The sequence below is a fragment of the Pteropus vampyrus genome, unplaced genomic scaffold (genome assembly GCF_000151845.1).
Source record: "Pteropus vampyrus isolate Shadow unplaced genomic scaffold, Pvam_2.0 Scaffold250, whole genome shotgun sequence".
Lineage (NCBI taxonomy): Eukaryota > Metazoa > Chordata > Mammalia > Chiroptera > Pteropodidae > Pteropus > Pteropus vampyrus.
The window spans coordinates 301,921-314,369 of NW_011889031.1; the positions used below are offsets into that span (position 1 = coordinate 301,921).

At 50.1% G+C, this 12,449-nt stretch overlaps 2 protein-coding genes across 2 annotated transcripts in view; both read left to right on the plus strand.

The window, feature by feature from the left end:
- The window catches only part of IZUMO2 (IZUMO family member 2), a 6,002-nt gene extending 5,661 nt beyond the window's left edge, over window positions 1–341 (plus strand). The window contains exon 6 of the mRNA XM_023520163.1: window positions 337–341. Coding sequence (XP_023375931.1) covers window positions 337–341 — 5 coding nt within the window. The remainder of the gene's footprint in view (window positions 1–336) is intronic.
- Window positions 342–5,574: 5,233 nt separating this feature from the next.
- The window catches only part of LOC105301720 (zinc finger protein 883), a 13,058-nt gene continuing 6,183 nt past the window's right edge, over window positions 5,575–12,449 (plus strand). Inside the window, exons 1-4 of the mRNA XM_011374497.2 lie at window positions 5,575–5,639; window positions 7,515–7,568; window positions 8,362–8,488; window positions 10,526–10,627. Of these exons, the coding sequence (XP_011372799.1) occupies window positions 7,536–7,568; window positions 8,362–8,488; window positions 10,526–10,627 (262 nt within the window). The 5' untranslated portion in view covers window positions 5,575–5,639; window positions 7,515–7,535. The remainder of the gene's footprint in view (window positions 5,640–7,514; window positions 7,569–8,361; window positions 8,489–10,525; window positions 10,628–12,449) is intronic.

The window sequence follows — 12,449 nt, forward strand, 5'->3', positions numbered from 1 at the left end:
TTTGAAGACAGACATATTCCAAGCTGGAGTCATTATTATATATTCTTACTCATCATCATCGTCACTGTTCTACTAACTTATTTTCTTCTGCTTCTCAAGATTTTTTAAATGAAAACATTTCCGTGAGCCTCAAGCACGGAGCCCACGGTGCCGAGGGGAGAAACCGCCCTCGCCATCCTCCCTCTGCCCCGAACACTGCTCCCTGCCTCTGTCTGCTGTCCCCAATGCAGTCCCCTACCCTGTCTCTCTCTGCCTCTCCCACCGGGCTTTCTCCTCCCCTCCTTTGCCCCACTCCCAGCTCCGCCACCCGCTCCTCCTCCTTCCCCTGCCCCCCAGGTTGAATCTGTGTGTCTCAGTCTCTCTGCCTCTGTCTCTGAAAGTCTCTTCCTCTCTCTGGGTCTGTTTCTAACTCCCAGCCCATGAGCCCTGCAGGCTTTCTCCCTGTTGTCAGTCCCTCCGTGCTGCTTTAAATCTCTCCCGCTGATGCCACTTCCCTTCCCCCGTCCCTCCTCTCCCATCCCCTCCCCGGTGTTTGAACCCCTCTCCCTGTCTTCCCCTCTTCCATCCCCGGGGGTCCCTTTTCTGTCTTGAGTTCCGTTTCTCCCTCATCCTCTTGCCCAAGTCCCCTCTCGCCCCCCTGTCTCTGTCACAGAGCTCCCTCCCTGCTCTCTGGCCGCCGCCTCCCTGTGTGTGAGTTTCCTGTTGCCGCTGTAACAAATGACCACACACTGGGTGGCTTAAGGCAACAGAAATTCGTCCTCAGGGTTCTGGAGGCCAGAAGTCCACAATCAAGGGGTCGGTGGGGTTGTTTCCTCCTGGAGGTTCTGAGAGAATCGGTTCCATCCCTGCCTCCTTCCTTCGGGTGGCTGCTGCAGCCTCGCCGTCCGTTCCTTGGCGTGTGACTTCCCTCCAGTCTTCATGTGCCTTTTGCCTCTGTCTCAAATCTCCCTTTCTCTCCTCTTATAAGGACGCCAGCCATCGGATGAGGGGTCCAGCCCAAATCCAGAATGATCCCCTCTTACCTTAACTTAATTATATCTCCAAAGACACTATTTCCAAATGAGGTCACATTCACAGGGACCGAGAATGAGGACCTGGATGTGTCTTTTGGGGAACACGGTTCGGCGAGCACCTGTTCTTTCCTTTTCTCTCACTTTCTGTCTTTTCCCTTCTCTTTGAGCCTCGCTGCCTGTGTCTGGGTCTCGCATCGTACCTCTTGGCTTTTTCCACTCTTTGTGTTTCCACATTTTACTCTCACCCCCAGTCCCAATTTTTCATGCCTTTCTCCTCATGTACCAACCCTGATTGGCTGAGAACACTGGAAATCTGCCCAGAGACCGATGATGTCACTGGCTAAGCCGAATAAGGCCGATGATTGGAGGGAAGGTTTTTTTTTTTTTTTTTTTGCGGGGTGGGGCGGGGTCTGTAGATCTGCAAGGGCCTCCAGTTCTCTTTCTAACGTCCAGGCCTTTTCTCTCTGACCAGGGCTATTACATACCGACAAAACCGGAAACTCTTGCTGCAGTAAGGCGTTGGTGTGGGGGTTCATAAGGGGAAAAGAAAAGAAAAGTTTAATAAAGTCTGTGACAAATTCTTCAATGTCTACGTCAGTTTCTGGAGGACCCTCCCCCGCAATTGGCGTCCAGCTCCGGACACCCAACTGGGCGCTCCTCGAGGGATGAGGCCCAGGTCTCACCCATCTGTAGACACCAGTTGCCCCGATTCAAAGTAGAAGCGATCTGACCCATCAAGAGGGATGGACATCGAAGGCTTGAAGGGACAACGATTCCTACTGTGGGCGGGGATGCATCCTAAAGGAGGTGACACCATAGTATGATGGTCAAGAACAGTCAGGCAGAGGAAGAGCAGCGGTCGGTGCGGAGAATGCAGATGTCCCTCTCCGAACTCTGACATTTTCACTGCCTGCGTTCCCGAGTGGATTCGGATTCATTTTGCTCTCTGAACTCTTGCCACGCGCTCACCCAGTGTAGGGAGCGAGTGGATTTGGATCACGTGGTGTCTTTCCGTTTCTGAACCGGCTAGCACAACCACTGCTATCTCATTCAGGATGTGGATCATGCGGATGTTTGGTGGGAGGGAGGAAGGCGGGTTTGAGCTGAAGATTCAGTGCCTAGCACGGCGCTTGGCCCTGAGCAGACATTCAGTGAATATTTGATGAGTAAGTGAGGGTAGTAGTGTTGGGGGGTGAGGGGTGGGGAGCCTGTAAAGACGATATTTATCCGCACACTTTAAATGCCAGGGAAAGGAGCTTCGGGTGGTTTTTTCCCAGGGTCTGAGATTGAAACCTCACGTATTTGGGGTCCAGGTAGAGAAACGGAGGGCTGCAGGTCCCAGTCACAGAGGGTAGAGAACACGCAGCTCTGTCCTATTGCGGTCGTGGTGAAATGACAACCCTCGTCTTTTCAGATCTTCAGAATTTTTCAAGAGAATCCAGAAATTCAGATTTTTTTTTCTGTGAAATCTCTCCATTAAAGTAATCTGGGCAACTAATTTTTTCAAATACTGCAGACCAATCAAGACACGTTTTGCTACCACTGTGAGATGACGGGGAAATATCTGGGTGCTGCTTATATATATATTAGATATTAGCAAAGAGAGTTCTAAGTGTCGCTGGATCTCACGGGACTACTTAACTACATTTCCCAGAAACCTGCCTGCTGCAAGAGTCCGTTGCCATAGATACCAGTTTTCGTTACCTGCGCAGTAGAGCGCGCTTTGAATGGAGAGATTTTTTCAAGAGGTGGAGCAGGGGCTGGCTACTGTTCACTCCCCACCACCTCCGTCCACCGCGCAGGCGCACTTCCCTGGAGGCGACAGATGCTGGTCGCCTTGGCGACGTTGCTCTGGCGCGCGTGCTGTCACCTTTATCCGCGCGCCGGCGAGGGGCGAAGCACGTCAAAGGCTGGACTTCACGCTCGCTCAAACCGGTAGCCACACAGGAGCCCCCTCCAGGAAAGGCTCAAGCTTGGGGGTCACAAGCTGGTGGCTCCGAAATGCTTGTTGCTTGGGTAGCAGTGTTGTTTTGGTTTTTAAAATGTCTTCACGCTGCGGGCCCAGTCACTCCCTTAACTTCTGAGAACTTCCTGAGAGCAATGCACAATGCCTAGCTGTGGCTCTTGGATGGGTTACACAAATCCCCCCTCTCGGTATACACGTTTGTAAAATGCGGGAGAAATGCCTTCTTCATAGGGTGATCATGCAAGTTAAATGAGCTCAGCGACATGTGTCGCTTTCATCTGCATTTCATTGGCTGAAGCAAGGAGCACAGTTGCAACTAGGTTCATCCGGCAGCCCCAGGGAAGGGTCCTGATTGGTCCTGCTTGGGTCGTGGGCCCACCCCTTGGACCAGTCACTATTGCTAAGATTAGGATACCTGATAAAGACATGGTTACAGGAAGTTAAGATCTCGTGTGATATGTTTGCCTGATGGTGATCACCCAGGGCCTTGTATGAGTTCAAGAAGAGCGGCTCCACCCAGCTTGGCAATCAGGGAGGGCATGGGGAGGAGGTGTCACCTTGGCTGCAACTCGAAAGATAAGAACTAGTGGAGTAAAAGACAAGAATGTGACCGATGAAGGCAGAGAGTGAGAGAGAGAGGTGGGCTGTTCCAAGCAGAGGGAACAGAGAATACGCAAGCCTAGAGGGGGCGGGGATATAGGTTTGTCTTTGTGACTGGCACGCAGGAGGGGATGCGGGAGTACTTCGATTTCGTTTTGACAGTGGTTCATCTAGCTTTTACTCATACCTATATTTTGCGTACCTATATTTTACATCTTTATAAACATGAAAGCTATATAACTTTGTTATTTTTGTTCTTTTAATGTTGATTGGTGAGCATCTCCCCATGTTTTCATGTGGTGGTCATAATCATTTCAGGGCTCGAGAACATTTCAAAGACAGGATATACTGCCCTTCATAACAATTCAGGGACCTAGGCTCCTTCCATCTGTAACATATGACTTCCTGGGTGTGGAAAGTGACAAGTGGGAGGTTTTAAAGGGCCGAGTATGGGCACAGGCATGCATGTCACTCCCGCTCACATTTTATTAGCCAGAACATGGTCACGTGTTACCCCAAGTTGCTGGTGAGGCTGGGAAATGTAGTTCGACCGAGTGCACAAGAAATACAGAAAAGGATTTGGAGAAGAGCGATCCGGTCTGTGTCACACAGTGCTCCAGCGTGGGATCACAGAGAAGAAAACCGAGGTGCCGAGAATGGAAGAGACTGCCCCAGCCCACCAGAAGATTAAAAGCTATTAGGCAAATCTGAACTAAAATCCAAATAACCTTTATAAAAATTAGATTCCTTATCATTCTTGTTTGAGAAGGAAAAAAACCTATTTTTTAATTTAAATTTTATTCTTCAATAATAATTTCAATAGTTGACATACAACATCACATTAGTTTCAGGTGTCCAGCATCGCGATTACACATTCCCCCCGGTAAGTCTGACACCATCTATAATTATTGCAATATTATGGACTATATTCCCTGTGCTGTACCTACTGAGTTTTACTGACTAATTTAGGACTCGGTCATATTACCGAATTATCTTCTTCTTTCTCTTGGCTTTTCAGTCGATTTTCTGATTTCCAAGGTAGCAGTCATCTTCGAAAAAGGATGAAAACCTGGGCTTCTCTGTTGCCATGATGTCTTTCGCTTCTCTTCTCTAATTACGTTGCTAGTTCTCCGCAAAGTGGTAATTGTGGGCATTTCGTTTTGTTTCTGACTTTAAGGGAGGCTCTTTTGGTGTTTTATCGTTAAGCCTAATCGTGGGTTTTGATTATATGTGTATAATTCAAAACAAGGGGAGACCAGCAACTCCTTAAGCTTGTTGTCATTACCGTTCAGTATGGGCCTTATTCTTAATAAGTTTATCCAGAAATGGCTGATTACTGAACGTTCTCAAAACTCTTTTCATTACCATACATATGATTGTATTATGTAGATATATTAATAGGCGAATTACATAATCGCGTAATATCGACTCTTCCTCGCGTTCCTGGACATACATCTCCCTGATCCCACTATAAAGGTCTATTTCCTCTACCACCCTGGCCTTTAAGAGGTAAGAGGGGAAAGTGAGGCATACAGAAAGGAGGATGCATAGGTAAATCTGGAGTAATTAAATGACAGAGGCGGTATGTATTCGCCATCAATTTAGATGGGGCCAACTTTTATGTGTCCCGAAGACGTAAAAGTTGGTAGGAGAAATTTGGATTCCATGGCTGAAAAAAGACTATGAGATCATAGTCTTCCTGTGGAGGGCAGTTAAAAGACTCTGGCTAAAATAGGAATATTCGCGGTGCCAATACTGCCAGACATTCCCCAAATGCCATGTTGCCTCCAGATGCAAAGCAGCTGTGTATTACAGTATGCATTCTCCCGCCCCACATCCAAGTCCCAGACTCCATTTCCCAGCATTCCCAGGCATCGGAGGCCTTAGGCCGGGAAGAGCCTGAGCCGCAATGGTTTCTGGGAAATGTAGTCCAACTGCGAAGCTGCGTTTAAAGTACCAGGACTTCATAGTTCCGAGACAGCGACGGCGCAGGCGCATTCCGTGGCCCGCGGGAGGGTGGGAAGGCCTGGCGGCGGTGTGCAACCCGCGGGGGCGCGCAGGTGAGACCCGACGTGGCCGACACTCGTGGGAGCTGGTGGGCGCGGGCCGGGCCGGGCCGGGCGGGAATGCGGACGCTCAGGGGGCGGGTCCAAGTCGTGCCTGGGTGGGAGGGGGCACGGCGCTTTGGGCGGCGCCCCGCCCCATCCCGTCACTAGCCAGGCGGCCTCAAATCCACCCCCCGCCATCTGCGCGACTGGGGCGATCTCAGCGCGCGGGAATGGGGCGCCCGCCGTCTGCCAGGAGTCCGGCCAAGGATCCCCTATGAGAGAGAATGTACCTTTCCTCACTTCGCAGAGGAAGAAACAGGCTTGGGAAGACCGCGCAGCTTCTCCCCAGTCGCAGTACTAATAAGCGGCCCACCAGGGGTCACAGCCAGGAATGTCTGACCCTGACCCCCCAGCGCGTACGCTGCACAGTCTCTATCCTTATCCTCAGCATCTCTTCCCCTCTGTGACTTTTATCTCTTCTCTCTAATCTCCAACCGTTACCCCGACCCCATTATGTCTCTGCCCCTCTCTCTGTGTGTCGCTGTCCACCTCTCTCTGGGTCTCTGCACGCCTCCCTTCCCCAAGAGTCTTTGTGTTTTTTTCTAAAAACAAGGTCGCTCCAGAGGCTCCAGTGGAGAATGTGTTGCCTCGCCTTTTCCAGCCTCTGAGAGCAGCTCCCATCCCCCCGGGTGTGGCTCCATCCTCCAGCTTCCAAGCCGGAGGCCTAGGGCCCACCCAGATAATCCAAGATAATCTTCCCATCTAAGGATGCTTAACTCAATCACATTGCCGTTCACCCCAGACATATCTTTTGGGTCCACTATTCGGCCCCCCACCTGGTTTATGTCCAGGACTGTCTCCCCCACCAGGCAGAGGGTAGAGCTTCATCTCACTGGTCTCTGTCCTCAGAGCCCCAAATGGAGCCTGTCACTCACCTGGGGCCCGGAGTGTGTCTGATGAACGAATCTGGGTGACCACAGTCTGAACACCAACTTCTATTTGGCGGGGATTCTGAAACTTTATTTCAGCAGATGAAACCTTTCTTTAAACATGTTAAGGAGCCCAGGATCCTTAAACAGGATTTTTGCAGGAGCTCCGCAAAACATGGCCCATCCATACAGTGGAATATTATTCAGCCCTGAAAAGGGATGAAGCACTGAGATGTGCTATAACATGGATGAACCTTGAACATGTTATGTTAAGTAAAAGAAGCCAGACAAGAAAGGCCACATATCGTATAATTCTATGTATACGAAATGTCCAGAATAGGCAAATCCTTTGAGACAGAAAGATGAGTGGTTATCAGGGGCTGGTGTGGGGCAAGGGGGAACGGGGACATTTGGGGGTGACTGGTTCGCAGTAGAGGGTTTTCTTGTAGAGTGATGATGAAAATGTTTTGGAACTAGGTCGTAGCAGAGGTTGTACAACATCGTGAGTATCATAAATGCCACCGAATCGTACTCTTCAAAATGGTTAAAATGGTGTCTTTTATGTTATATGTATATTAGTACAATAAAAAAAATTATAACAGAAAAAAAAAAAGAGGGGTTGGGTCTGTGGTGACTTCTGGGTTCGAATCCTGCTCTGGCACTTGACATCTCTCTGACCTTGAGCAAGGGCCTTGACCTCTTGTGCCTTAATTTCCTCGTCTGAGGATAACTAGTTCCTTCTCTGAGGGCTGATGTGTGGGTGCAACGTGGTTGTTGGTACAGAATGGGGACCTCAGGCAGCCTGTCCTGAGCCTTTGCTCCCGGTCGTAGGTGACCAGGGTCCCCTGTCACAAGGCTTCTTTGGGAAATTCTGTCTGTCTAGGCCAGAACTGACCCCGGTTCTCTGCTCCAGTCTCCTCCAGCCCTGCAGAATCAGACCTGGTTCTTTCTCCTGCAGGTGCATGCCGGGGACCCAGCAATGGCCACCAGGACCGGGACAGCTGAGGACCAGGTGAGCCTGCGCTCCCTCTTCCCAGATATGACCTTGTGGACCCCAGAGGGCTGTCCCCATCTCCACCTGTTGCCTGAAAATCTTCTGCCCCTCCCAGTACTGGGAGAGAGGGGGTCTCTGATGGGAACTGTGGGGCTGGGAGGTGTGAGGGAGGGGCAGAATGCTCTGAGCTGGGACGTTAGGATACAATCTGAAAATCATCGAACGTCCAGCGGCCTTTTGGTTAGCAGGTGAAATGGCCAGCGGTTTGTTTTGTTTCTCCCCTGAGTTTCATCCTTGGAATAAGGAACGGGGTTTGGAATCAGAGTTGGTGTCTGGGATGAAGTACAACTCAGGAACATGAAGCTCTTGACGCGCAATGGCTGATCGTTCTTTTAAAAGTGTTTCTTAGGACTGCCACATACAGACGTGTAGGTTACGCACTGCACAGGGGCGCCTCATCTCGGTGACATGATTTGCATCTTATGCCTCATGTACCGGTGTATTTATTATGACAGCTTTCACGCAGATGGCAGCAAACTGTCATATACCAAAATAATTGGCACATTATAACAATTTTCCAACAGATGGCAGTAAAGAGTCGTGTGATGGGCCCTCGTTTGACTCTCTAACGGGGTGCCTGCGGGCTCGGGCTCGCTCACGGCCTGCCCTAGGCCTTTTACATGCCCGTGGGCCAGTTTGATTCAGCCTTCCCGGACCTGCCGAGCCAGAACGTCCCAGCCCAGGGCGCATGTCGTAGGCTCTTGCCTCATGACCTCCCCCGCCCCAGACTGTGTAATGCTGGCCCTTTCAGGAATCAGTGACCTTCAAGGACGTGGCCGTGGACTTCACCCTGGAGGAGTGGGGCCGGCTGGGGCCCGGCCAGAGGGAGCTGTATCGGGATGTGATGCTGGAGACCTACCAGAACCTTCTCTCGCTGGGTGAGGCGTGATGCGCCCTCTGTTCTCATTCCCTTTGTGCCCATCACTGCTGAACTGTGGGTGGTCTCTGGGGTCATCCGGTGCCCTCACCGGTCCCTCCTAGCTGGCCTCTGTCCGTGTCTTCCCGTTTCTCTCTGCCTCTCCTAGAGCCCCAATGTCCCTAAGGGCCCCAAGTCCTCTGCCTGTCCCTCAAAATCTTCAGCTGGTGTCCCCACCCTCTTCTCATGCTTCCCTCTGCACATGTGGTGCCCTCCGGCTCCATGCTGGGATGCCTGTTCCGGAAGCTCAGACTCCAGGTGCCCCCCCGCCCCCGATGTCCTGTCAACAGGCTCCGTTCTGGCATCTTCTCCCCAGAGTACACAAACGCTCTTCCCCAGATGTGTCTCCCGAGTCCCACATTTGTTCACTCACCCGCCTCCTGCACCCCACAAGGCCCGTCCCGTTCACCACCTTTACCCCAAGCTCAGCATCTCCACACTGACCCGCTCCTCCCGCTCCGGGGCCCCACATCCCCCAGGCCCCACACCAGATCCCCGGGTACCATTCCCTAACTGATGGCCCATCAGGCCCCAGCCGTGTCCCCCTCTGCCCCCTGACTCTGCCTGTCCCCTCCTCTCTGTCCCCACAGCCGGGCTCTGCTCAGGCCTTGTCCTCTGCCCCGGACCCAACGCCGGCCTCCCCTCTGCTCCGCCCTTCCCTCCCGTCCATCTCTCCCTCCTCCTTTTCGTTTCGTGTCCCCTTTCCCTGTGAGCTCCGGTGGCGCGTAGGCTCCGTCCTCAGCTCTCCTTACGCACACGCTTGTGCTAGACAAACCCTGTCCCCTGGGTTCTGGCTCTGTGTAGCTGGCGGCCTCCAGAACACTTCCCAGGGGAGGGCCCGGCCCCCCTGTTCCCTGTCCCCACCAAGCTGACCACGGCCCTCCAGACCCGTTCTTCCTTGGGTCCCCCATCTCGGGGACAGTCAGCAGGCTGGCCCTGGACGCCACCCTTATCGGCTCCTTCACAGCCTGACATGACGTGGCCCCCGCAGCCTCTTCAGTTTTGTCGCCTCCCGTTCTCTCCCCCACTCAAGCTTCCCCAGTCAGCGGAGGGCTTGTCTCTAGGGCGGGAGGCGTGGGCATGTTGTCTGCTCATCGGGATGATCAGTAGGGAGATGGATTCGCTTCTTGGGGCTGCTGGAACAAATTACCACAAACTCGGTGCCTTAAAACCGCAGAAATTTATTCTCCCACAGTTCCGGAAGCCGGAAGTACAAAAGCGAGGCGTGGGCAGCACCACACTCCTTCCGAAGGCTCTCGGGGGGAGAATCTGTTCCTGCCTCGTCCAGCTCCTTGAGGCTCTCAGCAATCCTGGGGTTTCTCATCTCGTACCTGCATCACCCCAACCTCCGCCTCCACCTTCACATGGCCTGCCCCCTCCATATGTGTCTGTGTGTCCCTCCTCTCATAAGGACACCTCATTGGGTCACAGTCTCGCCATCATCCAGTAGGACCTTGTCTGAACTAATTACATCGGCAAAGCCCCCATTTCCAAATTAGGTGACATTCTGAGGCTTCCGTGGACGTAATTTGGGGCAAACACTGTTCAGTCCGCACTAGGAAGAGAGAAATTAGTGATCTCAGAGGCAGCAGGCATCAAAAAGCAAAAAGAAACAGATGGAATTAATTTTTGTAATATGTTTTGTTTCATCCCATCTATCTAAAATATGATCATTTCGGCACATGTCGAAATCACAGTCTATATAAAAATTATTAATGAGATCATTTACATTTTTCTGCATATTAAGTTTTTCAAAATTTGGTGTGTTTCACACTCAGGTTGAACTCAGGTTGGATGTCAGAGCCTTAAACAGTGACATCAGGGCTCAGGCTCTTTCTGGGACGTAAGCACCCAATAAATGAATCTCACATTGACCGTTAAAGTGTCTAATAAGTAGGCACCCGATGTACGCATCTCTCCTGCAGACCCAGGGCCTGAGGCCCAGCCCTGAGGCCTCTGTGACCATGGCGTCCACTGCCAAGACTCGTGTCTTTTCCAGGAGCAGGGCTCCCTGGGTCCAAACCCGATGTGATTTCCCGTCTGGAGCGAGGGGAAGAGCCCAGGATGGAGGAGCGAGAAGTCTGGCAAGTTACCTGTCCAGGTGGGTGAGGATGTCCAGCAGGTGTGAGCCATCTTCCTACCCCATCTGTCTTGATCAGCGATGGTCATTCGAGAATGAGGCAGCATAACATACAGGTCATCACTGTGGACTCTGGGTTTAAATCTTAGCTCTACCGCTTCCTGGTTCTGTGACCTTTGGGCAAGTCATTTGGCTTCTCTGTGCTTCAGTATCCTCATCTGCAAAATAGGGTCAATAATAGTCCCCAGGGTTGGGCAGAATGAATGAATTTACATAGAGTGTGGCCCAGTCACCCCCCAGTCAGAATAGGCTCCACTGGTTATCATTATGACTATTTGTTGGGAATCGCCTATGTAAAGACCCAGAAGTGGGATCTTATCTGTAAAGTGGGGACACTAACAGTATCTACCTCACCGAATTGTTTTTTTGAGGAATAAATTAATCAATAGGAGAAGCTTAGAACAGTGCCTGGCACATAGTAAGCATTTAAGAAATGTTACCTATTTCAATAATAATTATTATTGTTCTATTACTATTATTGTAATTACCTGATATATTAGTCAGGACTCTTTTGCATGTAAAGAATCAAAATAGCTCAAGCAAAATTAGATTTTTTTTGACCCATGTAAGTGGGAAGTGTTGCCATGTAAGCCTTTAGGCAAAGATGGATCTAAAGCTGTAAATGGTGTTATCAGGGCTCACTTGTGCACACGCTCACGCTCTCTCTCTCTCTCTCCCCTCCTTCCCCCACCACATGTTGATCCTATCTGTTTCTGGCTTCAGTCTATCTTCAGGCTTTTCTACGTGGCAGCTGATATGGCTTCCCCTAGTCTCAAACTTATGTTCTGCCTAGCAACACCATATATCAATCTCAAGGAAGACTCTGATGGGCCCTGTTTGGATCTTGAACCAATCATAATGGCCTGAGGGATGTGCTATTCTGATTGGCCAGCCTGGGTTTCATGAAGTGGAGTGTGGAAGAGACTATATATGATAAACAGCCCCACCAAGACTACATCAAAAGGGGAGCAGTGGTCATTCAAAGACAGGGATGCTAAGGAGACAAGGAGGATGCGTCTAAGGTGTCAGAGTACAAGCCTGCCCCACTCTCTTTGAGGGCAAGGGTCAGATGTCTTGGTCAGCACAGTCATCCAACCCAGCACTGTGGTTGGCACATGACAATTATGCAATTAATGGATATCTTATGAACAAAGCTACTAGCATCAAAAAATCGATCCCTTCAACAAATTCCAAATGGTAATGTTTCCTGCTCATCATCTTTTCTGTCTCCTTTTCCCCAAATTGCAAGCTATTAAAGCCTCATATACATTTCGTATTGTCGCTATCTGTTGATCGAGTAAAAGTTATATGTTCATCATAGAAACTTTGAAAATCCAAATAAGAATGAAACAAGAAATGAAAATTCCATAATCCTAATAATCTCTTCAAAAAAATTCACATTTAAAATTTTAATGTAGTCTCTTCATGTATTTTTGCCCCAATGTCTCTACTGTATTTTTAATTATAAAAGTAAATAATAACAACATTGATGAACTTTGAAGACATTATGCTAAGTGAAATAAGCCAGACTTAAAAAGGACAAATATCATATGATTTCACTTACATGGGGTACCTACAGTAGGCAAATTTATAGAGACAAAGTAGAATGGTGGTTGCTGGGGGTGGGGGAGGGGGAACTGGGAGTCAATGTTTAATGGGTACAGAGTTGCAGTCTGAGAAAATTAAAAAGTCCTGGAGGTGGATAGTGGTGAATGTACTTATGCAACTGAAGTGTACACTTAAAAGTGGCTGAAATGATATAATTTATGTTATGGGTATTTTA